Source organism: Hylobates moloch, unplaced genomic scaffold, assembly GCF_009828535.3.
Source record: "Hylobates moloch isolate HMO894 unplaced genomic scaffold, HMol_V3 SCAFFOLD_14, whole genome shotgun sequence".
Classification (NCBI taxonomy): domain Eukaryota; kingdom Metazoa; phylum Chordata; class Mammalia; order Primates; family Hylobatidae; genus Hylobates; species Hylobates moloch.
Window position 1 is genome coordinate 9,016,624 of NW_026652289.1, and position 27,154 is coordinate 9,043,777.

The following is a 27,154-nucleotide window of genomic DNA, read 5'->3' on the forward strand; positions in this document are numbered from 1 at the left end:
GGATTAGGCTACTGAGCTTATATCTATATGGTTCACTAAAACAGCAAAATACATCTAACAACTTACAGGTCACCTGATAACACAGACACTTAAAAAACTACCTCTCTTCCTTCCATCTCCAACTTTACTGTGGTTGCTATTAGCTCCTAAAGCGTCAAACATAAGTGATTCTTAAATTCATGGAGAAAAGCCATTCCTAGTAGCAGCTACTGACCTGCTATTAACTTACCTGTTTTCATAAAAGGCTTTAATTGGATCCTTATTTGCTGTTCGACCTATAAAAGTCAATCACACACACATACACATAGTAATCAATGGATTGGCAACATAGACTTTAAAAGATTTTCAAATTTACTTTAAGCTGATAGTAAGGAACCTCAAATTTAGAAAACTGAAAAGTAAATCTAAGCAATTTTACATTTCTAGATGTCTTTAGTTTTAGGATGGTGTCAACAAAATGTTACACAAACTTTGTCTGACATTGCATCACACGTGATCATTGACAAGATGACAGCAACATGTAAATCGGAATCAGAGGTGGTACCTGTCTTCAAGGAGCTCACAATCTTATTACATAATCATGTTATGATGGATAACAACATCTGCCGGTCAAACAGAGCTGTTCAGCTCAGCTTTGTACAACCCGAAGAAGAAAAAGCAGGAAAGACTCATACACTAAAAATGTAAACTAAGGGACTTTCAGGCATTGGAGAAAGCAAAAAGACTTAGGAGAGAAAACAAGGACAGAATAAAAATCTACAACTTGTAGCCTGCACAGCCAATTTCTGCTATATATATAAAAAACATTATATATATCTATGTTCAGCACACTACAGAATTAGCACAAATGGTGCAGAAACATCAAGCAGCTCTACTGAAGGGTCTTTTTAGGAAATAACTTCAGTAATGAAGGAAATATTTTAAAATAATTTTGTTTCAAAAAGCTTTTATTTTATTCAAAATTTCTGAAAGGGATTTTTTTTCTACAGAGGAATAAATAATAACAATTTGGTTGCTGTCTGTTTCAAATAAAAAGTACAAATCATTTATAATTACTTAGTGGATAACATGTAACTCTACACAGAAATGAAAAACTCAAGTGCCATGACCAAGATAACATGATAAAGATAAATCATCTGAGGATTGATTTGTGGTCCTCTGTTAATCCAAGAAACCCACCCTCCAAAGCTTGAAAGGGAATTAAGACTGTAACCAAAAGAATCTTAGGTGAAATACCTTGTAGGTCTTCTATTTGTTTTTGTAACTTTACATGCTGCTGAATTAGATCCTTGATTCCCTCAGGGTCATTTTTACAGAGTTTTTGAGCTTTTATGTTTGCTTGCAGGGCCCAGTCATATTCCCCCAGCATAGAAAGAGCATCACAATAACGATAATGACCCTGTTCCAAAAAGATAAATTTAATTTTTTCTCAAAAATATGCTTAAGTTAAAGAAAACAGGTAAGGAAAAATATTTTGCTTGAAAACTGATCATTACTTAAAATATTAGATTAGGTCCCTACCAATGAAAAATAAATGTAAAATGTTAATGCCTCAGGAAATAAAATTACCTAATGAGCTAAGTGAAAAGTTATAAATACACAAATAATCACAATAACTAAGGATCAATATTTTTGCTTAAGAAATTTCTGTACCCCCAGCAAAGAGTTCAACTTTTGTTATATTTTGCTAACAGAGAATATAATAATTTTCTGCCAGATAAAGTAAAAAATGTCATTCATTATAAACAACTTCATGTTTTTAAAATATTTGAAGGCAGTAACAATCTCTAAGTCATCGTCTTTCCTACACTTGGAAATGGAGAAGTTTTTAGAGCTGGATGGAACCATCGGCCTGTGCCGTGGTTTTCCGATACTTCCGAAGAGTGCAGACAGATGGGGGATGTGCTCAGGCTAGATCTTCCATCCAGCCGTCTCCCCTTCACTCAGCTTTTCATTGTTATCTCTAAGTGCAGCTCCTGGCTTTAAGAAACCAAAAACCAGGGATTTACATTTAATTCCAATGATAAGGGTTTTTGGCTACAGAACCAAAATCTTTGCTGGCCCATTTACATATTCTGGAAATCTTCTATATTAAGTATGAACTTTTTAATCTACAAAGCTAACAGTACCAAAACCTGAAGCTAACTGAACCAACCCTGCTTCTAGCTCCTCCCAAACCAAATTCCCATTTTAGGCACAGTACTACTGGCAAGGTGATTTACTAGTGAAAGAGGCTAGAGGCTAGAAACTGGCCTAATATCACACTTAAGTGACTTAAGAGGCAAACCAAAGAACCCTGATTTTTATGACACCTGGTCCAAAGCTCTTTCCTCTTCACTACACATTTCACAAAGAACACTGTGATTCAATGAAAATCTAGGAGAAATTATAAAATAAAAAAAAACAACCTTTTAAGAAGGATCAGCTTTTCACTACAAGAAGCCAGAAACAATTACAGGGGTATGTGTTCATGCAGGTTTACCATAAGTAATCCTGCTCTGGGGTACCGTGTGGCTCTAAAGGTTCTGGAGTTTTTTTAGACAGACTGTTTGGGCTTAGCTCAGACTCCAATTCATATGGCATTTCATTAAGCTCTGCTTTGCTGAAAGGGTATAGGCCATGCTTCCTGACACCTAAGGTATAAGAAGACCAAGGGATCTCTCAGATAGGCTACAAGGTCAAATCCTATCCCCTAAGCATTTACGGACTTCAAAGTTTAAATAACTGCATTAAAAAAACCCACAGCTAGCATAAGAAATAATGATAATCATAAACCAAACCTACTAAATTTGTACAGAACTTTATTTCTTTCTCTTTTCTCCATACTTTTCTCACCTTTCATTGGATCCTTTTCCCTGAACCCTATAAAACATAATGTAACTCCTGTTAGTTGAGAAAAGAGTTAATTCAGACCTCCCTGCTGAAGTTGTTTCAACGAAGCTTAAATTAAAGGTATCTCAGTTTCTTAAACCCAATTACAATAAAAAGGTCTTTTCACTATCTCATTCTCTATCACACATGTGGAAATTCCCTATTGCTCATCTCTCTAGTCTCCCCTCACTTAAGAGGGCATCATGTTCCCACTTCTCACAGTAACAGCAGGACTGTCAGTTTCAGGGCTCCACCCCAACAACGGACGGCAGGGTGGAAGTGTGGCTGTGACCCAGGAGACTGGCCAATTGAAATGCACTACTTTCTAGGTCAAAGCAATAAATCCACAGGTGGGCACATGACTCAATCAGAATCAGTCTGAGGTATCCCTAAGGTCTACTGTACACACACTGAGAGAGGTTCTCCTTTCCCTAGAATTAACAGCTACTCATGACATCAGTTTGCAGATCCCACTACATGGTAAAAGTCTTTTTAAAAATAAAGCCAAGAGAGCCTACACTCTAACCTCGACTTCTGACCAAAATGGAGTAATAAGGACTTGATTTTTCCCTCCTACCTAAAACAAAGACAAAAGATACGAAACCACAGCTTGCAAGACATTGAAAACAAGGCAACAAAAGAGAGTATGAAAAACATATAAAGTAAGCGCTGTGATTGCTCCTGCTTACTGACAAGAATGTCTCTAAGCCAGAGCGTGGGAAGAGAAAACCTAGGCAGAGACTGGCAGCCTCTCTCAGTTAAGCAGAGAGGCGGAAGTACAGGGGACCAAGGCAGCTGAGTTCACAGAGCAGAGGACCAGAGAAAAGAAAGCTGCACACAGGGAGAACTCCAGAGGGACCCCTTGAGTCTTCAGCACATCGCTGGGGGACAACGGTCCACAGCCAGGGAAAGAACAACCTGAAAGGCTAACAGGGAACAAGAGCCGGAACTGAAACAAATCAGGAATAATTCCTGTTCCTATCAACAAGAGTGAAAAACACCATAATTCATGGGGTGAATTCTCTGCTTCAAGTAGAGTACTCAGAATAAGTTTTGCTTCAGTAGTGGGGAAAAAATTAGCCCTAGATTAAACGCCACTATAGTCCCACCTAAAAAAATCTTAAAACCTTGAAGAATTAAAATTGTTTCTAAGTAACTTTACTGCAACCCAAAACAAAGATCAAGAATATTTAAAGAAAAACAAGAATATCCAGCACCAAACAAGGTAAAATTCACAATATCTGGCATCCATCTACAATTACCAGGTGTGCAAAGAAGGAAAATGACCTACAATGAACAGCAAAATAAACCAACTGAAAACAACCCACAAACGACACAGACTAGTAGACAAGGACACTGAAATACTTATTATAACTATCCCCTACGTGTTCAAGAGGTTAAAGATGGAATATGTTCAAGACATGAAATATGCAAGAAAGACCCAAATTTAACCTCTAGAGATGAAAACTATAGCATTTAAGATGAAAAGTACATTGGATGGAAATAAAGGCAGATAAAACACTGCAGAAGAAAAGATGGGTGAGCTTGAAGACATAACAAGAGAATACATGTAAAAATCAAACAGAGAGAGGGAAGCTAGAAAAAAGACTAAACATGAAGCTGACAAACGGGAGGCAAAGTTGAGAAAATGAAAGAAAAATGTGTACAAATCTGGATCCAACGATTCCTGAAGCTAACCCCTAGACTTTTCAGTTACATGAGCCAATTAATTCCCTTTTCTACTTAAGTCAAATCTGAGTTCAGTTTCTGTCATTCACAACAAAAGTCCTAAATGCGCCCCTCAAAATTTAAATGTTCTTGAGGACATTTCTGAGGTTATTAGTTTGTATCTTATATGATATAGATCAAAACACAATGCTCACAGACATGCACAAACATATCTGTTGAGGCTAATAAAAATTCTCACTCTTCAGGACAAATGACTCATTCTTTCTAAATCCTGAAAGTAAGTCTAGAGACAGGTGGCAATGTACTAATCTTCCTCATTAAGAAGGAAAAAAATGTCCCACTCTCACATAGAAATCTACAGAATACATTCCTCTAATACACTTACATCTTAGAGGTATGACTCCATAGACTCAGGCTCATAATTAATTCTAAAGTAAGGCAATCTTATACAAGTAAACATACCCTGTATGATCTACTTTTGCTTCTGAAGTTTATCCTTCAATAAGCATTCTTTTCTGGTATTTAAAAAAAAAGAAAAATAACCTAGTTACGTAGTTACCAAATTTTTTAAATACTTACTAGTGGTTATATGTTTTTATCTATACAAATATTTCTGCAATCATATGACACATCACCAATACAAGGCAATGAAAGAGAGTATCTCCTGAGAGGAGATGTTTGGACACCACCAAACATTCCAATTAAAAAAAAAAGTGAATATTTTGTTTATGAAACTAAGCCAGGAACAAGTATTCTCCACAAAGTTCTCAAAATAATTGCTAAAGTTTTTTTCTTTTTTCTTTTTTTTTCTGAAGTGGTGCAATCATAGCTCGCTGCAGCCTCAACTTCCTGGGCTCAGGTGATTATCCCACCTTAGCCTCTCAAGTAGCTGGGACTATAGGCATATGCCACCACGCCCAACTAATTTTTTATATTTTTTGTAAAGATGTGGTTTTGCCATGTTGCCCAGGCTGGTCTTGAACTCAAGGGATCTGCCCGTCCTGCCCTCCCAAAGTGCTGAGATTACAGGAGTGAGCTCCAGGTCTTCAAAACGTTTTAATAACTGTTTTTCTTAATTGATAATATATTAAAATAGCAGGAAGCATTTCTGGAAAACCAGTATCACGGTTTGGGTTTCAGTATTTGGAATTCTATCATTCATTCATTCTACAAATATTGATATAGCACCTGTCAAATGCCAGGTTCAAGGATCAGCAAAGATTTTGTTTCAAGCAAAAGAATGACTCATAATGAAAATACCAACAAACTGGTCACTCTTAAACAGAATCACTATCCAGTGCTGGATTCTAAATCCAGTTTTGTCTTTTATTTGTGACGACACCTTGCAAAAATCACTCTACCTCTCTGGGACTCAATTTCTTCATGTGTAAAATAAGGCATTTAAAAAATGATTCTAAAATCTGGATGCAGAAGTCCACCTGGGGAATTTTATAATCTCCACACTCCTAGGCCACCTGAATCACAATTTGCGGGAAAAGCGAAGAAATCTGTCTTTTAAACAAGGTCTCCAGGCTGACTTTTCCCTTTTACTTTATACCCTGCTATATTCTATTTTTCTTTTTAATCATGTGATATTTATAATATAAAGGAAAGTTCATTTTAAAAAATTAAACAAAATAAACTCTTACAATTAATCTAATGAAGGCTATCCGCAGAGCAGTAATGGAAGTATCAAATTAGATTAAATTCTCTAAGGCCTTAAAATTCTGATTCTACTTGCACTAGCTTTTTTTAAATTATGTAAAACCAGGAATGAAGTATGAAATACATGTGCCTTTCTATATCTTATTTAAAGCTCCACTTAAAAAAAAAATTTATGGCCGGGCGCAGTGGCTCAAGCCTGTAATCCCAGCACTTTGGGAGGCCGAGGCGGGTGGATCACGAGGTCAGGAGATCGAGACCATCCTGGCTAACACGGTGAAACCCCGTCTCTACTAAAAATACAAAAAATTAGCCAGACGTGTTGGCAGGTGCCTGTAGTCCCAGCTACTCGGGAGGCTGAGGCAGGAGAATGGCGTGAACCCAGGAGACAGAGCTTGCAGTGAGCTGAGATCGCGCCACTGCACTCCAGCCTGGGGGACAGAGCAAGACTCCGTCTCAAAAACAAACAAACAAACAAACAAACAAACAAACAAAAAAAACCAATTTATTTATTTTTATTTTTTATTTTTTTTAGATGGAGTCTCGCTCTGTCACCCAGACTGGAATGCAGTGGTGTGATCTCAGCTCACTGTAACCTCCACCTCCTGGGTTGAAGTGATTCTCCTGCCTCAGCCTCCTGAGTAGCTAGAACTACAGGAATGCACCACAACATCCAGTTAATTTTTTTGTATTTTTTTGTAGAGACAGGGTTTCACATGTTGGCCAGGCTGGTCTCGGAACTCCAGACCTCAAGTGATCTGCCTGCCTCGGCCTCCTGAAGTGCTAGGATTACAGGTGTGAGCCATCATGCCTGGCATCTAAAGCTTCACTTAAAAAAAAAAATGGAGATTTTTATAATTTAGGAAAATACAGAGACTAATACACAGATACCCAGAATTAACTGTTAACATTTTGTTATATTTGCTTCCAATTTTTAAATGAAATAAATAAAACTATTTCTGATGATACAGATATGGCTGAAATCTCCTTTGTACCCTCTCCAATCTCCTTTCCCTCTCTTACTGCCCAGAAGCAAACACTATCATGAACTCAACAGATATTTTTCCAGCCTACGTTTTACTGACTTTTTCATTTAACACTTTTTAAAATCCATAAATGTTGATAAGCCAGCTAATTCAACTGCAATCTACTATTTGATTCATTCAATCACTAAGTCAATAATTATTTACTAATGAGTGCCTGCTAAGTGTCAGGCAGCTTGTCAGACAGTCTGGATTCAAGAGTGAAGTGAACCAAACACCAAAAAAATCTTTCCTTGTGGAGCTCATATTATACTGGAAGACACAAAATAACCACTACAACTCAAACAGCAGATATAACATATTCAATAATGGTAAGTCCTAAGAAGAAAAAAGTAAAGCAGGGAAAGAAGATAAGAAATGCATAGGAAGTGAGGTGTTTGGCATTTTAGTAATGTGGCCAAGGAATGTTTCACTGAGAAGAGTCCTTTCGAAATCGACTGAAAGGAAATAAGGGGGCTGGCCAACGCTCCAGGGAAAGGCATTCTAGGCAAAGGGAAGGGCAAGTACAAAGTGGAAGTGGGCCTGGCATGTGAACCAGGGACAGAGCAGGAGGAATGAGGTTGAAACAAGTGTTCAAGATGGGGACAGATCACACAGGTCAGAGTAACAACTCTGATCAAGTGAAAATACCACATTTATCTGCTGCTTTATCAATAGACATGTAGGTATTTGCAGTTGTATGCCATTAAAACAATGCTGCAATGACCAACCTTGTATATCAAACCATGTGCACATTTGCAAGAAATTTTCTAGAGTACACACACTCAGAATCAAGTAACTGTGGAGTCTGTCTATCATAGTGCTCCCTGAGTTGGTTGTAAGCAATCACACTCCCACCAGTTTACAGGGGCTTCCTGTTACTACACATACCCACCAACACAGGACTATCAGCCTCTTTAATTTCTGCCAATCTGAAGGACTCAAAAATATGACATTGTAATATTTACTCACATAGTGGGTTCTGTGTGGAGGCCCTCTATTCTGCACTATTGGTTTCATTTTTTAATCTGTGTACCAAATCCCTACAATTTTAATTACTAGGAAATGGAAATAGTTTCTTATTTCTATTGGCCATTCAGGATTACTCTTCTGTGAAATGCTTACTTGTTCTACTGACCCATTTTCTATGGGGTTATTTACTTTAGGAATTATGTGCATATTCCAGCTATAAATCCTACCAGTTACATATGTGGCAAATTATCTCCTTTCAAACTACTATTTCATCTATGGTGTCTTTTGACATACGCAAGTTTTTAAGTTTGATATAGCCAAATATATCAAGATGGTTGTCTTCACTGCTGATTTGTGCACTGTGTGTTAAGAAATCTTTTCCTGCCTCCTATAAAGACAGCCTGCTATAGTTCCTCCCCAGTTTTAAGTCATTTTTCACATTCAGGCACACCCACCCAGAATACGCAGAGATGACCTCTCAATCACTAAGGCACCCTGAAGACTCAAGATGCCCACAGGCCGCCTGTCCTCACGCACAGCCTGTCACTGCTGTGGCTGGGTCCCCACGCTGATCATGGATCTGATGACTCTCCTTTCACACTCTGGAGCTCTATGTAATTTCATATAGCATTTTTATGAAAAACACACCCTATAAACAGATTTTTCACAATGTCGTATGGCATTATTTGCTCAATGTAAAATATAAAAGAAACCTACCTTTGGCCAAGTGTTCTTCAGAATAGTGGCTCTCTTTCCATCACCGAGTGCATTTCTAAAAAGAAAAACAATCAAGTATTTAAAAATTTTCACTCTTTTATAGTAAAAGTATTATACCTTGCATATGTGTACTTTGTGAATTTTCCATGTATATTATCTAGTCAAAAGATAATTTTAATTTTAAAAATCCATATAATATACGTCCATTATAGGAAATTTGGAAAATACGGAAAAATAAAACAAAGAGAAAAAGTCACCCAGAGTTACAATCACAACTACCCAGGAATAACTACTTTTAATATTTCTGAAGTATTTCTTGTGCATATCGACATCGTACCTATGCATAGCATTCTTTTTTTTTTTTTTTTTTGAGACAGTGTCTCACTCTGTCACCCAGGCTGGAGTGCAGTGGCGTGATCTTGGCTCAGTGCAACCTCTGCCTCCCGGGTTCAAGTGATTCTCCTGCCTCAGCCTCCCGAGTAGCTGGGATTACAGGCACATGCCAGCACACCCAGCTAATTTTTTGAATTTTTAGTAGGGATGGGGTTTCACCGTGTTAGCCACGATGGTCTCGATCTCCTGACCTCATGATCCACCCGCCTTGGCCTCCCAAAGTGCTGGGATTACAGGTGTGAGCCACCACGCCCAGCCTATAACATTCTCATTTGTATGTTTTTCTGTACTGTTTCTGCATGTCAGTAAGACTTTCCAAATGTATCACTACCAGGTCTTTCACACAACATTAGTTAAGCTACACTGAACAGAGCACAGAAGCTAGACCATAAGACCCGGGTTAGGTCTAATTTAATCACTAATTTTCTTGGGGATATTAGGGAGTTATTAACATCTCTGGGCCCATTTTTCTCATCTGTAAAATGTGAATAATTCTGTTCTACCTGTTCTGAGGTAGATATTAAATTAGATACTACATTATTAAATGTACTTCCATAACCTATCAAGTACTAACAGATCTATACCACAGTCTATCAGTTTCCTGGCTTCCTTATCTTCAATGACTTCCACCTCTAGCCCAACTCAGCCACTCATCACTGCACCCCTGGAACTTAGGGTATTCAAACTCAAAACTGTTCAAACTTCAAACTGTTCAATCACTAATTCAGGTATCCAACTGTCACTATAACCTTGCTTATCCCATTTAACTTGTTCAACTGTTCCTATCTCCTCAGGGTACCCAACTCACTGACTTATCCACCTTCTTTTTTCAACATAGATTAATATTTGCTGGTTCATCATTTCACATTCATATTTATGCTAATTCATCATCACTCTTAAAGAGATTACAAGGAAGAACAGAACTAGATAACTTATACTACCAGATATCAATACCTACTAAAAGGTTACGTACAAAAAAAAAAAAAAAAAACCAACTAGATAAGGATAGACAACCTAACCAACAAAATAGAATAAAGAAACTAGAAATGGATTCTTACACATAATCACCTGATTCTTGACAAAGGTGATACTGCAGTACATGGAGAAAATATACTCTTTTAATAAATGGTGCTGGGTCAATTGGACATCAATATGAATCTTTTTTCTTTTCTTTTTTTTGAAACAAGGTCTCACTCTGTCACCCAGGCTGGAGTGCAGTGCCAGTCCCTCTCACTACAGCCTTGACATCACAGGCTCAAGCACCCCTCCCACTTCAGCCTCCTGAGTAGCTGGGAATATAGGCACGTGCCATCATGCCTAGCTAATTTCTGGCTAATTTTTGAATTTTTTTGTAGAGACACGGTCCCACTATGTTGCTCAGGATGGTCTCAAACTCCTGGGCTCAAGCAATTCTCCTGCCTTGTCCTCCCAAAGTGCTGGGATTACAGGCGTGAGCCACCACACCTGGCCCATATGAATCTTGAACACTACCTCACACTAAATACAAACACCAGGTCCAGATGGACTGTAGATCTGTACATCAAAGTTGAACAATCAAACCTTTAGATGAAACATAGAAAATCTGGTGACCTTTGAATGGGTAAAGATGATAAATGGAACACAAAAAGAGCTTATCATAGAGGAAAAAAATTGATAAACTGTACTACATTAAAATTAGTAACGTGTTTGTGAAAAGAAAACATCAACAGTGAAAAGGCAAGCCACTGAGTGTGAGAAGATATTTGCAATACATATATCTGACCAATGATTCATATTCAGAATACGAAAGAAAAACTCATAAAAATGAATCAGGCATTCTACTCAAGAGAAAAAAATAGCAAAAGACTTAAACAGGCACTTCACAAAAGAGAATATCCAAATAGTCAATAACCTTATAAAAATCTAAAACATCCTTAATCAATTTGTGAAAATGCAAATTATAATCACAGTGGTATACCACTATTCACCCACCAGAATGTCTAAAATAAAAGATGAAAAATAGTAAGTGTTGGTGAGGGCACAGAACTGAAACTCTCATATGCTGCTGTGAGAGTACAAAATGATACAATCACACAGGAAAGCTAAACGCATATAAGCATACCCTCTGTCCCAACAATTCCACTCCTTGATTATACACTCAACAGAAATGAATACGTATGTTCACAACAATACTACCTGTAAAAGCCAAATACGAGAAGCTACCCAAATGCCCATCAACAATAGAATGGATAAAATGTGGTATATTCATGCAATAGATGAACACTTTACAACTACATGCAACAATATGGATCTCAAAAACGATGCTGAAAACCAAACATAAAAGAACACATAGTCTATTATTTCATTACATTGCACTAAAACAGGCAAAATTAACCACTGGAAGCCAGGATGGTAGTTATCCTGGGGGAGGAGATGGATCATGACTATGAGGAGGGTCATGACTAAGAGGAACTTCCGGGGTACTAGGGTTGTGATCTGTGTGCTGGTTACAGTTGTTTGACTTCTGAAAATTCCATCTACACTTAATACTTGTATACTTTTCAGCATGTGTATTAAGATTTTTTTTAAAGGACATAAGACAAAGTTGTCCTTCTTTGCTGAAGATGTCTGAATTACAGCAGCCATCCTACATTCTGAGGGGACAGCCTGAGGACCAAGTCACATACTGAGGCTGGAAAAATCTAAGTCTCTGATGACATTGTTGAGCCACTGAATATACAACCCTAGCGCCACCTTCTTCTGGAACTCTTGAATAAGGTAAGTTTTCTTTACCATTTAAAGAGACTCACCCTGGGTCTCTCTCCCCACATATCTTTAAAAGCTGCCTATGCTAGCTGTCTCCATTTCCTTGCATTTCTCAACCCCATCTAATTGGCATCTGTTCCAAGCTTCCCACTGACAGCTTTCCCTATGGTTAGTGAATGATGTCCATGTTGCCAAATCTTAAGTTCCACTGTAACTGGCTTCTCAGTAGCCAACAGACACTGCTGACCGTTCTTTTACTTACTTCTATGACACCACACTTAGTCTTCGTTCCACCTCTCTGGTCACCTTTTAATACTCTCCTGGGCAGGCTCATCCTTCTCCAATTGGCCATACGTGTTCAAGGCTCAATCCTGATTCCTCTCCTAGTCTCAGCCTAGGTTCTCTCTAGGCCAGTGGGTCTCAACCTTGACTGCACATTAGTACCATCTGGGGAGCTCCTAGAAGCCCAATGCCCAGGCTTTACTCTAGATTAATTGAATCAGAATCTCTGGGGTGGGTGGTATTTGTCAAAGTTCAGTGATTCCAAAGTGCAGTCCAGGTTAAGAAAAACTTCTGTACGCAATCTCACACACATCTACAACTTCAAATCATGGAGGCTAACTATTCCAAACATGTTTCCCATCCAAACTCTCCCTTGAGTTCCAGACCCATATGACTCACTACCTATACAACATTGCAATTTGGATGCTTCAAAGGCATTTCTTTTTTTTTCCTTCTTTTTTTTTTTTTTTTTTTTTTGAGACAGAGTTTTGCTCTTGTCACCCAGGCTGGAGTGCAATGGCGTGATTTTGGCTCACTGCAACCTCCGCCTCTCAGGTTCAAGCAATTTTCCTGCCTCAGCCTCCCAACTAACTGAGATTAGAGGCATCCCCCACCATGCCCAGCTAATTTTTGTAGTTGTAGTAGAGACGGGGTTTCACCAGTTGGCCAGGCTGGTCTCGAACTCCTGACTTCTGGTGATCCTCCCACCTCGGCCTCCCAAGGTGCTGGGATTACAGGCGCGAGTCACCACGCCTGGCCTTCAAAGGCACTTCGATTCAGTGTCCGAGAGTGAAGTCCAGTTCTACCTCCTACAAATTTATTCCTCTTCTAGCAATCCCAATGTGAGTGAGTAGGCCCATAATCCATGATGCTGCTTAAGGCAGAAATGTCAGAACAGTTCCAACCACCCTCACTCTCATGTTCCAACACCAACCACGAGCAACTTCTGTCAACTTCACCTCTAAACTCTTGAATCCTTCCACTTTTCCATTTCCACTGCCAATATTCTGCTGGAAGCCATCATCTCTGGCCTGGGCTACTGCAACAGCCCCCTAACCTACAACCACACTACATCCCTTTCAGATCCATTTTCACTATGCTCAAAATTTTTTTTAAGTACTAATCATGCTCTCTCTCCTTAGTTTAAAATCCTTTACTTTCTTACTGCTCTTAAAGTTAACACAGCCTACAAGGCCCTCCTTGGCTTAGCCTATGACCATACTACCCTCTCCTCTGTATTCAGGCCATCTAGCAACTATCAGTTCCACAAATGCAACAAATTCCTTCCCACTACAGGCCCTCACAATGCCAGCCCACTGTCTGAAACACAGAGGCTGTTTTTGCTCATTTCTGACATTATCCATCAACAGAACCCCAATATTTGTTGAATCAATGCTGAACGTTACTTATTATAATATATAGCACTATAAACAGCATTGTTATAACAGCATATATTATAAATATCACAATATTTGTTAGTATATGAATGCAATTAATATTAATACTAATAAAATTTCACATTTACTGGCATATTACCACATCCTACAACTAAGGCAAAGTGGGCATAGTCAATTACATGATGCTATTGCTTATCCAGACCACTGCAGCCCAGGGTCTAAATAATCAGGTTTGACTTTTGGTAGTAGCAATTCCCTGTGCAAGAGATGTATGAAAATGGGACAAGACTCAAGATGCAAACGGTTATTTACTCTTGAAGACTGTGTGACACGGTGAGAGTACTAAACAGAGTAAGAAACAGAGTTCTAGTCCAAGTGCTCCAACTTATTGCTCTTACATGGGGAAGTATTTTTATCTCGCCAGCCCCTCCCCATTACTGCATATAAAATATGCTACATTCTGCCCTGAAAGATGATGTTTGTAAAAAACACTTATTCCCTCTCCCCTAGTTTCCATGTGGATTTGCTAATTATTCCTGAACTCTTTCCTCTCCCCACCCTTGGCTGACATCCCCAGATGATGAATAATAATTTATCTAATGGTGAGGGAGGGACACTAATCATACGTGGCTTCGCCTCTTCTTTTTTCTCACTCTTTGGAATCCTTTCATTTTTTTAGACATGGTCTCCCTCTGTCACCCAGGCTGGAATGCAGTGGCGCAATCTCAGCTCACTGAAACCTCTGCCTCCTGGGTTCAAGCGATTCTCTTGCCTCAGCCTCCTGAGTAGCTGCGATTACAGGCATGCACCACCATGCCCACCTAATTTTTGTATTTTTAGTACAGACAGGGTTTCACCGTGTTGGCCAGGATGGTCTCAAACTCCTGACCTCAAGTGATCCATCCTCCTCAGCCTCTCAAAGTGCTGGGATTACAGGCGTGAGCCACTGCACCCGGCCTTACTCTTTGGAATCTAAAACACCAGATTCCCTTTTCTTCCAGGCTTAAAGTTCCCAAGAGCCCAGTTCTGTCTGACTGTGGGTGAATTATTAGGTTGGTGCAAAAGTAATTAGGGGTTTTGCCATTACTTCTAAAAACCACATGTACTTTTGCACCAACCTAATAGTAACCAGCCCCTTGACTATCAGACTTAAGGCCTGTTCTCCAATTGCATCAGTAATAAAGGCAATATTTGATCACCATTTGCCTGTCTTTTCCATCCATCTTTTAACTGATTCTGGACTTGGAAGGGAAAGGAGATGCTATTTATTGACTCTCTCAAACTATACCATAAAAAGTAGGCAAGAATTTTGCAAGCCATATAAGGGATATTGCTTTTTTTCTCAATTATAATTATTTTCAGGATGTGACAAGATCAATAAAGAAATAACAGCTATTCCCCAAGTTTCCAGATCTTCCAACTAAGGAACAAAAGGAAGATTCAGGTATAATGATCGGTCACTGACAAATATGCAGTGAGTAATAACTATGGACTGAATAAACATAGATTTTAAATAAAAAGTGTCTGTAATTAAAACGATATATGTTCTTTCATTCAACTGAGTAAAATAAATTTATCAGAAATGTGTCCTACAGATATATTTCAACCTGAGTGTAAAACATAAGTAAAAAGATAATCATCGCATAGGTATATATAATCTTTAAAATGGAAATAATCTACATACTAATAAATCTATAATTTAACATTGTAAATAAAATAATCTATATACTAATATAAACTAAGTATATACATACTATATACTAATATAATACAAACTAATGGATTACATGGGCAATCCATTCAGTAAAACATTGTGCAGCCATGAAGAACAAGGTAGGTCTCTACATACAGATCCAAAACAAGCTCCAAGACTTAAATATAAAAAAAAGCAGGATGTACAACAGTGTATGTAGTATGTTCCTACCCATTTAAAGAAAAAGACATATACATTACATTAAACCAAATAAAACTGCCTATCTTCTGACTTACAAAAGTGGCAATTTCATTTGGTTCAACATAAGTGCTTGTATAGGCATAAAATATTATGGGAATACACAAGGATCTGAAGAGATGAATCAGAGAATGGGTCAGAGCTGGGCGAGTGTACCTTTTCCTACTCTGTTGCTTACCATGTGCATTTGTTACTGTTTTTTTTAAAAAGGGGGTATACCCCAAAGAAGACTGAAAAAAGCGTTTTCTTCAAAAGCAAATTCAGTGGCTTCTAAGTAAAAATAAAGAGACCATACCAGAAGGCAGAGTGAGGAATAATTCACCAAACCAACACACACACACAGGAATTTGTGAAATTCTCACAGAAACATACAGTGCTTTATATCTCTAGTCTTAGACAAATTTAGGGGGGAAAAAAAGCAACAAGAGAGGAGTTAATTAAAGTCTGTCTGCTACCAATCACGGTTGGGATCTGATGGAAAGCAGTTATCAATGTGATGGGTAAATACTTAAACGAATACCAACAGTTCAAGTAAACACCTTAACATTTGCCCTTACACAGTTCATCACATCCCACCAAAGAATCTGAATTTTCCACAAGTCCCACAAGAAGGAACTGAACAGTAAGTGGGCAAAGCCTAATCATGTACATTACATAAGCTGTTGGAACTGCAGAAGGTACAGATATGACTGATTCCTTTCTCTAGATTCTTGACTAAATTGAAAAGTTCTGATTACTATAATTACAATGATCACTCTCAAATGCCCTATAGTTACCAACTCATATTTGAAAAGTACACTTTGAGAAGGAGCAGAATAAAACGGACATCTCATCTTCTAAGCCAGGTGTCCTGGGATAAACACAATCTTCAATGTGAAGATTTGAAGGAGAGAGGCTGCGGCAGGAGTGGGGGCACAGGAGGCAGCGAAATTCCCCAACCCCTGCCTCACTCCAACCCCATCTCCTGCGTTTTCCAAGCGCAACATTTGCAGGCCCGGGGGGGTTTTGAAAGGCTCTTGGCCTAACTTATATTCACCCAAAACTGGTTGGATTTACAAACTGCATGACTATTTTGGCATTAAAATCATCACTGCCACTGCCACCATGTTTGAACGAAGCATCTGTTTCCCCATATATACCTCACTTCAGGCTTCCCCATGCACACTTCATGCTTTTGCAACTGGCCTTACAATACTTATATTTCTCTTTTCAAGAACATTGTTCACTATTTTATCCTTGATGTTTAGTGGTCACTGTTTTTGTTCTTTTTCTGTTCCTTTTATCATGTGCATTTTAATTACATGTTGTATTACTTTTTATCAAATATTTCAAGTATACATAAAAGTACAGAGAACATTAACAAAATGAACACCCGTGTACCAATGGCATACCACCTTAGCAAGAAATTAACATTTTGCCATATACTTCAGCTCTTTTTGTAGTAGTTTGTTACAGTTGACATCCACTGTGTACCATCCCTCCCAACTCCAATCCCTTTTCCCTCCTTCTCTCCCCAGCCACTCCCCGGGTGTTTAACATGCCCATGGATTTTTTAACATTGTTAATACACAGTCTGTATACATGCATATTGTTTTGCATGTTTTTAAACATTAATAAATGGCATCACAGTGTACAAATCATTCTGCAACTTGCTTTTTCACTTAACATTGCGTTCATTTTAACTGCCATATAGAATTCCATTGTATGAATATACCATATTTATCCATTCCCCTATTGATGGCCATTTAGGTCGTTTCCATTTCTTTACTCTTACAAACAATGCTATCATGAAGGCATGTACATATCTTCTTGGGTACACATTTGAGAGTTCAGAGGATATGAGCCTAGAAGTGGGTTGCAGAGTATGCACATCTTCACCTTGTCAAATTGCTCTCCAAAGTGATTGTACCAATTTACACTTTCTCCAGCTGAATATGACAGTCTCCTTTGTTCCACATCCTCTCAAACACCTGGTATTATGAGATTTTTAAGCTTTTGTCCACCTAATGGGTATAAATGAGAAACTCGTAGTTTTTAATCTACATGTCCTGGAAGGATAATCATTTCCTCATAAGCGTTTATTGACTATTTAGACCATTTATTTTTTAATTTTTTCAACTTTCACGTTCCCTTTTATTCTATCACCACCTTCCCATAGTGGTTAATAGTAGAGACTCTATATCCAGGCTGCCTGGGTTCAAATTCTGGCTCCATCACATCCACCTAGTGTCCTGGGACACTTTGCTTGGCCTCCCTATACCTCAGTTTCATCATCTGTAAAGAGGCAGTAGCACCTACCTCACACAGTTGTGAGGGTTTTACGAGTTAATACACATTAAGTGCTCAGAACAGTGATAACCGTGTTGTAAGATACAGTATTATTATTTTTACCCTTTTAGATATCAATCTTGCCAAAGTTCTTTTTTAAATTGAATCTCTTTTTCATTTAAAGTTTCAATTTATATTTTCTAATCTTTTAGGATAAATTATTTCAGAAGTTTTAGCATTCAAGACTTTAACCCTTTTATTCCTTTCTAGTATTAAATTGTCCCATTTCTGTTCTCTTTGGCCATCTCAATTCTTGCTTCAATGACAGCAGATAAGAAGTCTGGCCTTCCAGAACAGCTGAGGAATGCATCCTTGGCAAACTGGGGGAGTGTGGATGTTTTACCCCCAGCTGTCCCTGCAGCTGCTCAGCCAGATTTCCACAGCAGATCCAGCGTCCCTCTGCTTGGGAGCTTCAAAACATCTCAATCTCAGTAACTCAGATAAGTCTTTCTCAGGCATGGGTCCTCCTGTGTCAATGGCACATCTGAATTACTGGCAACGTGTTCTTTCCTTAAGTCACACCACCTAGTCAACTGATCAGGAGTTATATATACTATGGACTCTGAAAACATTATCCCTACATTATTGAGCAAATCATATAGACAATGTGTGAGGAGGTAGGAAACACCAGCAAAACCAGTGTGGTAAAACACTTCGTGCATAAAATAGGCATCCAATATATATTGGTGATTGCCTAGTAAGAAACAAAGGAACAATGCTGCTGACCTGGCTTTAGTGAAATGTAGATGGTATTAAACCACAAGCTAGACCATCACCAAGGAGGTACAAGGATAGATCTACAAGCTGCTCTTAGCCTTTACCTCACCAAGCTACCTAGCTTCTGTACTTCTACTCTGATTCACCTCCTGTTGCAGCAAGGTATTAGAAGGATCTTCCTTGTGTGTCTAGCATTCAACACTCATGAAAGAGAGCAGAAACACCCTGGTTTGCCTCTCAGCTCTCAGAGGTGGAAAGTGGATAACCTTCTGCCAAGCAATATTTCAGACAGGCACCTCAATTTTCACAAGAGGCTAGCCAAGTTGCCAACCTATTCATCTGATCTTGAAAGCATACAAATTCACCTTCAAACAGCACAAAATAAATGCAATTCTGGACCTAGCCAGAAGCAATAACCTAAAGACATTTGCAGCTCATTTCTTGTCAGAACCCGTTGAGGACAGTGGTATTGATGGAAGACTGTGTCAAGCCCATCCATTCCTCTAGTCTAGATAGCCTCGGTTTATCCACGGCTTAAGCCATCTAAAAGCTGCATAACGTTAATACAGCGGTATTCTCCAAGGTGGTTGGATTACTGGTGATTTTTATTTTCTTCTTTTTAAACTCTTGTATTTTCCAAATTTTCTACCATGAGAATGTGTTCTGTTTACAATAAAAGAAAAACATAATAAATGTTATTTTTAAAGCTACATGCTTAGAGTATACTACCTTCCCCACTCCCACCCTCCCATAAAAGTGTTTTCACTGAAAAACAACTGATAGCAGACTCTGAGCTTTCATGAGAAAACTTCACAAAAAAACGTATTTGTGAAACCCAAAACTTGCTTTCAGGGAGTTTTTTGCTATGCATAAGATACTGCTGAGATTATTCTCTACTCCATCACTCAATTAATATTACAGCCCAACTTCTTTCAAAACTAAACACTAGGAAAACTGCTTCACCTGACCAATTGGTGTCCTGTTTCTTTATGGACAATGAGAATTAAGCAACTTGTCAAGTTTTCCCATTTCATTTTGGGCGGCTGAAGGCCAGAGGCAAATATGAATTATAACTAATACCTATGCAGGACCTTATGCCTGTGTAGCTTGGTTCTGAGAATCCCAGATTCCAACTTCATTTTCTGGTTTGTTTTCTTTTGAATATTCGTCTACTGTGTGGATGTATTCTTGAATCCACCCTACACCCTTCTTACAGTAAGGCAGGACAAAATTAAATATAATAGTCTACCTGCTCAATATTAATGCTTATAATTTATGTTCTAAAGATTTTATACTGGGGAACAATAAAATCATGGTGCAGTATCTTTCTCAATCTTTCTTAGCTAACAAATAAAAACTCAGCTCAAATTCAATATAAGGAACTGGAATTAATTATGACTCCACTCTCATAATATTAAATTTATTTGCTTTCTTTCACTTATGAAGGATATTTACTTAATTTTTATACCAGGATAAACAGAGACACGATGAAAATGCTTCTTTTATACTATATGATTAACAGAGCATAAAGAGGTAATATAGATGTCATAAACACAGACTTTGACATCATCAGATAAAATCTGTGTTCAAATCTTGGTATCGCTATTTACTAGTGGTACACTTTGGTCATGTAAAGTGTGGACTATAACATTACCTACCTATTACGGGTGCTGTGAGAACTAAATAACATATGCAAAGCACTTAAAATAATGCTTAACATACGTCTGCACTCAATCAGAATAGCCGCTGCTGTCACTGTTGTTATTATATATAAAGCCTAAGAATACTCTTTTAACCACTTCAGTATTTCTGCCAAAGAACTAGTCAAGGATTTTCTTGTATACCTGCAAAACAGAAAAGTTTCCCAAAAATGGGTATTTAGCATAATAATTCAGTGGTTGAGATACTTTAACCAACTTACCTAAACTGTCCAGTACGAAGAAAACAAAGAGCTCGGTTACCATAAAGAAGGTAGTTTTCAGGTCTTAAAAAGACACAATCTTTAGTCAGTAAAGCACATTACACATGAAATAAATAAAAATCACGCAGAAAACATAAGATATGAGAAAACTTTTTTTAAACTTTATGTATGTGTGGCAGAGCAAAAAGAATATAGGACCTGGAGTCTTAACTGGTGAAGTCCCCGTTCCTTCACTTCTTACAAAAGTAACTGTGTTTGAACCAACCTAAACTTCCCTATATTCAAAATGAAGATAATTCTACTTGCTCTAACTCATAGGGCTGTTGGGGGATCAAATGAGACATATTAAAGAGCTAGCAAACTACAGAGTAACTCTAGAGGATAGGATTACTTATATAATAAGTCAGGACTATGTCGTTTTGACAAAGAACTGAGAAAGGAAGCCTACAGTAATTGCAAATTAAAATGGCTTCATTTGAACTTTTGTTTTTTAGTTTTATCTGACTGTGTGGTGAAACATATCTCCCTTTCCTCCAAAGAATAGGGCAGCAGCCTTTCAGAAGTGGTACACTAACCGGATTCCCTCATTCCCTGTGGAGATGCACAAGGGAGGAAAAAGAGCAGTGGCTACAGAGCACCCTTCAAAGGCTGCTACAATATTAAGTGGCCCGACTGAGACAACAGGGGCACAGTTATGAGGCACATCTGGAAGAAAGCTACAAAATTCTAGCAGCTGAGCAAAGAGAAGACAAGGTAGAGAGCGTGTATGCATTCTCTCAATTATCCTGTAAAAGTTCCCTCTTAGAAAGCAAAAAACCCTGAATGGGTGGCATCTTAACCACTAAGAACTAATCCTTTAATCCATTTTGACCAGTTAATAACTTGGGAGGACTTGGTTGATTGCAAAATGAGAACAAGACAAAAGAGGTAACTCTGTGCTGGAAAGTTTTAAAGAAAATGGAAGAGAAAATTCACAATTTTGCCTGACTTGCTCGAGTTATGCTACTATGTTAGCTTCATACACCCAGGCCATCTCCAATGCTTCTAATGCCCAAGGATGAGAAAATCTATTCTGCATAACAAGTTGGAAGATACTCTCCAGTTCTCTGTCTTGTTTTTATTTCTTCTGACTACCATTCTAACTTGATCTGCCACAGAAAAAGGATCTCTTTTGTTCTATTTGCTCTTACCTATATTCAATGGCTCTGGTGTAATAGATAATAGCTATATCAAATCTTTCTTTGGAAAACTCTTCATTTCCTTTCATTTTCATTAGTTCTCCCTGCTGAGAAACCAAGGTGAAAGAAGACCCATCAATTAGCTCCAAAAATAATCAAGAACCCAATACCTAGGAAAAATGGATCTGGATTTCTATCTTCGATATCAGAAATAACATAGGGGATTATTTATGTAGAAAATGAGATTACAATACCCAATATTTTGTTACATATATATATACACACACACACACACACACACACACACACACACTATACACACACACACACACACACACACACACACACACGTATTTTTAGAGACAGGGTCTCACTCTGTCACCCAGGTTGGAGGGCAGTGGTGCAATCACAGCTCACTGTAGCCTCCATCTCCCAGGCCCAAGGGATCCTCCCATCTCAGTCTCCCAAGTAGCTAGGACTACAAGTGCACCCCACCATGCCAAGCTAATTTTTAAAAATTTTTTGTAGAGACCAGGTCTTGCTATGTTGCCCCAGCTGGTCTTGAACTTCTGAACTCAAGCAATCCTCCAACCTCAACCTCTCAAAGTGCTGGGACTACAGGCGTAAGCCATCATGCGCAGCCTCGGTATATATATTTAAATAAACCTGTCTTGAATGACTCAACACTAACTTTGTTAGAGAATATTAAAAAGTAAACAAAACCATCACATTATGAATAATTACTAAAATTTTTGTGAGGTATTTGGCAGACCCACTTTTAAATATACCTTATCAATAAGGCAAATAAGGTAATAAGGCTAAAAAATAGATGCAAAGTAGAATTTTAACTTTAGATTAGCAAATGTGATATTATTCAAGAAGCCTTAGTGCCGAAAAACATATATAAATCAGTAACATAGAGGCAATGCTGATTAGATTAATTGCAAAGCATGAGTTGGTAGGTTAATGAGAATATATATGAAAGGTGCTAGAGAAAAAACTAAAACTTTTCACTTCGAACACTCAATTTTTTAAAAATAAACTACATCACATCATATCAACAGCATTAGGAAATTCAATAGAACATTAAATATTTTCCCGAATTCCTTTTTTAAAATTGAGTTAAAGTCCTATTTCCTAAGAGTGAACAGTGTAGCACGTGAATTACATCTCAGCTGTTACCAAAGAAAATCATATTTCTTGAACTCATTAAAGACTCAAGTTTTTAAAAACCAAATTTTCACTTTCAATTAATGGTTTTTAAATCATTAGAAAACTCTGATCAAGATATTAGTTCTTTCCCTCAAATATGTCATCCAATTTTATGAATTGTATATTGTCAGCAGTTTTATTAACTTCCTCTGAGTGTTAAAAGTTCTAATGGGCAAATCTTAAAATATATTTATAATATTCATTCTTACCTCTATACAATCCATACAACTTTGAGTTTCAAGTTCTTCAAGCAAATTGCAGTCTTCCATTACAATTTTAGTTATGTGGTACTTGTCTAAATTTTATTTTTAGGAGAGAGCAAGAGAGAACATTTGTTAAAAAAAAAACAAATTGGTATTGATAATATTCTAATTCTTAAGTTAGGTGAGTCCACAAAGGTCCTATATTATTATTCTTTCTAAATAGCACATGTTTCTTGTAACCTTTTATGTCTATTAAATAACTTAGTAAAAAAAATAAACTGATAAAATGTTGCAGAAAACATCAGTTATTGCTTGCTATGAATCTAATCTCACTTTTTCTTTCTAGCAATAAAAAACCTTTATTATTATATTAGTTGTAATTGTATGTACAATAAATGCTCTGTCATAACATATTCCAAATAGGCCACATAATTACTTAAGTCAATTCAATAAACATTGTCAAGCATGTATGGTGTACCATGCACAATATTCAATAAAAATGCATGAAAACAAAAACCTGGAAAACTACTTTCTACAATCTATTTAATATAAAGATACCTTGGATCAGAATGTTTTGGTTTTGGATAATTTTGGATTTTGGATATCTGATTATACTGGTGATATCCCAATCAAAACTCAAAGATAGAGTTTCACTCTTGTTGCCCAGGCTGGAGTGCAATGGCATGATCTTGGCTCACCACAACCTCCGCCTCCCGGGTTCAAGCGATTCTCCTGCCTCAGCCTCCCGAGTAGCTGGGATTACAGGCATGTGCCACCACACCTGGCTAATTTTTTTTGTATTTTTAGTAGAGACGGGGTTTCACCATGTTAGCCAGGATGGTCTCGATCTCCTGACCTCGTGATCCACCCACCTCGGCCTCCCAAAGTGCTGGGATTACAGGTGTGAGCCACCGCGCCCAGCGAGCATTTCCTTTGAGTGTCATAGCAAAGCTCAAAAAGTTTCAAATATTGGAGCATTTCAGATTTTGGATTTTTGATGCTCGACGTATTTTAAATAAATACTTTCAAATGTTTTTATTCAGTATTTTGACTCTCATGAGCATAATGTTACATTGAGAAGTTATTTGAAACACTATTATTATAAAAATTTAATAAACTAATTAAGATGCAGTAAGTAACTAAAGTTTATCAGGCTCATTTTCTACATTGTAAGCTATTATACAAAAAGGATATTTTAAAGTGGCAAAAAAAAATTTATTGCAACAAAACTATAGTTAAGCCTCTAGCCAAACATATTCATTTCTAAAGTGAAAAGAGCATCTAAAATTTAAGATTCAATAAAGGACCTAGGAAAGTCACCAAATAAAGAAATTCTAAGGGACAGAGTAAGATTACATGGAATAAAACCTGGGCTTTGAGATCAGAGAGATCTGACTTATCTAGTCTTACCTACTACTTACTAGACTGCAGAAACAACACTTAACCTCTCAAAGTCAGTGTGCTCACTGCTGAAATAAAGATAGTAACAGCCACCTTGCAGAGCTATTATAAAGAAAATAGAATGTAAAAAATCAGCTAGAAGCCTAAAGAGGTGTACCCAATACAAGATACTGCTTCTCTACTTCCACCATAAAATCTAGCTTATAATTAAGGGCCTCCAAAACAATGAAGAGAACAACCTCTATCAGTGTAATACACCCCAGTGTCTAATAAACCTATGAGAAAGATGTGTCTTCATTTAATTCCTTTCTAGCACTTAAGTCAATAGTGCAAAATTTGCCTTTATCTCAGCAGAGATGGTAAATTATTGGTCATCATCTACTGAAAAGCCAAACCTTTCCTGTTTCAAGATTCCTATAACTATAGTATAAAAACACTGCTAATATTCAAATGCTTTAAAGAAAAATATTTCACAAAGTAAAAGAAATATGTAAGCCAGTTACCTCATACATAAAAGAATAACAGATTCATGAAGAAAATAAAAATCCTAAGCTTAGCTTCAGTGACTTTTTCTTACAAAGGAGACTATCCAGTTGTGGTCTCTTTGAGTATTACATATAACAACTTACAATATCCATTCAGTGAAAATTTTTAAAGTACAATGCCATAAAAATAATTAAGACAGAAAATATAGAATAAAACTACCAGTTTGAAATTCTCTTTTTCGGCCAGGTACGGTGGCCCACGCCTGTAATCCCAGCACTTTGGGAGGCCGAGGCAGGCAGATCATGAGGTCAGGAGATCAAGACCATCCTGGTGAACACAGTGAAACCCCGTCTCTACTAAAAATACAATAAATTAGCCAGGCGTGGTGGCAGGCGCCTGTAGTCCCAACTACTCAGGAGGCTGAGGCAGGAGAATGGCGTGAACCTGGGAGGCAGAGCTTGCAGTGAGCAGAGACTGCACCACTGCACTCCAGCCTGGGCAACAGAGCAAGACTCTGCCTCAAAATAAATAAATAAATAAATAAATAAATAAATATTAAAAAAATAAAAAATAATAAAAAAAAGAAATTCTTTTGCAGTCATACATAATAAAAACATTTTTTGAAATTCTAAGATAAATCAGAAATCACATAACTACAGATCTCATTTTCCCAAATACCTTTAAAAACTGAGTCAAGTAAAAATTTAAAGCATTTATACTTACATTCAGTAAAGAAAATACTTAACATAGGCCAACAATTGTCAATTGATCCTAATTTAGTTAGAATTGTTACATCGCCTGCATATTTTATCCAATTCAGAGCTTCTTCCATTGCCAAGATTTTCTGTTTCAAAAGAGAAATGAAGAATGGGGCTTTGGTTATTAATTCTAAATTTGCATGTGGCATTATAAATTCATCCTATGCAAGTATTTCAGATCCTTAATACAAAACTGGTACAACCACTTATTTTTTGCTACTCTGGCATGTAACCTAGAGTAGACAGACTCTGACATATAAATTAACAGATACCATGGACTCATATATGTTACCTCTTCAGGTGACCTCAGGCTACCCTCAGAGTTCAAGATGCTTCTGCAATTACTACAGACTGGAATTTGAGGTCTACAACCTGGCCAGACTGCCTGGGGTAGCAGGCAAGTGCAATATAACAAGGTGGATGAGGGTTCTCAGATCTCATCTACACAAAGACTTCCATCCTTACCCCAAGGTTAAATTTACAGATTAAAGTTCTCCAAAGGAACTACATATCGTACATGGTCTGTGGCAAACAGAAGAATAAGGAGATAAAGAACAAGAGGAAAATGTGACTGGGCAAATGGGCACTTAGTGCAGTGATCTCCATGAAGGATCAAGAATTCACAGAAATGTTATTTGTACTTCTAATGTCTAAAGTAACTTCAAAAATTAAAGTTAACAATGGGCTTAAGGTAAACATAGATGTTTATGGCATCAGTATCACTAAAAATTGGTTTAACATTGAATCTGGAGATTACCTAGTAATTACATATCAAAAAATATTCATACCAGAGGCCTAATAATTTCATTTGGGGAAACATAAGCCAGGTAAATAATCTAAAAGAGAAAAGGAATCCACTTGTAAAATAGGCTCAAAATTACACTATGTACATGGGTAAAAAAAAAAAAAAAAAAGAAAATGATCCAAACCCCTAAAATGAGGAGTCTCCTTAAGGAAAATATAGAAGTCAATACTACCAAATACCACATATAGAACATTAAGTGTATGGACTCAATACAAGGGGAAATGAGCAGTGAGATGACTGCCACTCATCCACATTGGCTGTGCCAAGTTCAGTGTTTAACACTTACATTTTCTATTTTACAACCAATTCTCAATAAGCCTCCAATAAGGAATGAATCATTCTGAAAAATAAAAAAAGGACACATTTTTTTCCTTATTCAGTCAATTCTACTTGACTTTTCTAACGGAAAAATGGCCTACATTTTAGGAACACTACTATATGTAC

At 37.5% G+C, this 27,154-nt stretch overlaps 1 protein-coding gene across 1 annotated transcript in view; it reads right to left on the reverse strand.

Moving 5' to 3' along the window:
* The window catches only part of TTC3 (tetratricopeptide repeat domain 3), a 121,357-nt gene that overhangs the window by 76,668 nt on the left and 17,535 nt on the right, over positions 1-27,154 (reverse strand). Inside the window, exons 6-13 of the mRNA XM_058427849.1 lie at positions 26,997-27,050; positions 25,871-25,991; positions 23,267-23,352; positions 21,858-21,952; positions 20,668-20,730; positions 8,934-8,988; positions 1,237-1,399; positions 230-275 (exon numbers count right to left, since the gene is read on the reverse strand). Of these exons, the coding sequence (XP_058283832.1) occupies positions 230-275; positions 1,237-1,399; positions 8,934-8,988; positions 20,668-20,730; positions 21,858-21,952; positions 23,267-23,352; positions 25,871-25,991; positions 26,997-27,050 (683 nt within the window). The remainder of the gene's footprint in view (positions 1-229; positions 276-1,236; positions 1,400-8,933; positions 8,989-20,667; positions 20,731-21,857; positions 21,953-23,266; positions 23,353-25,870; positions 25,992-26,996; positions 27,051-27,154) is intronic.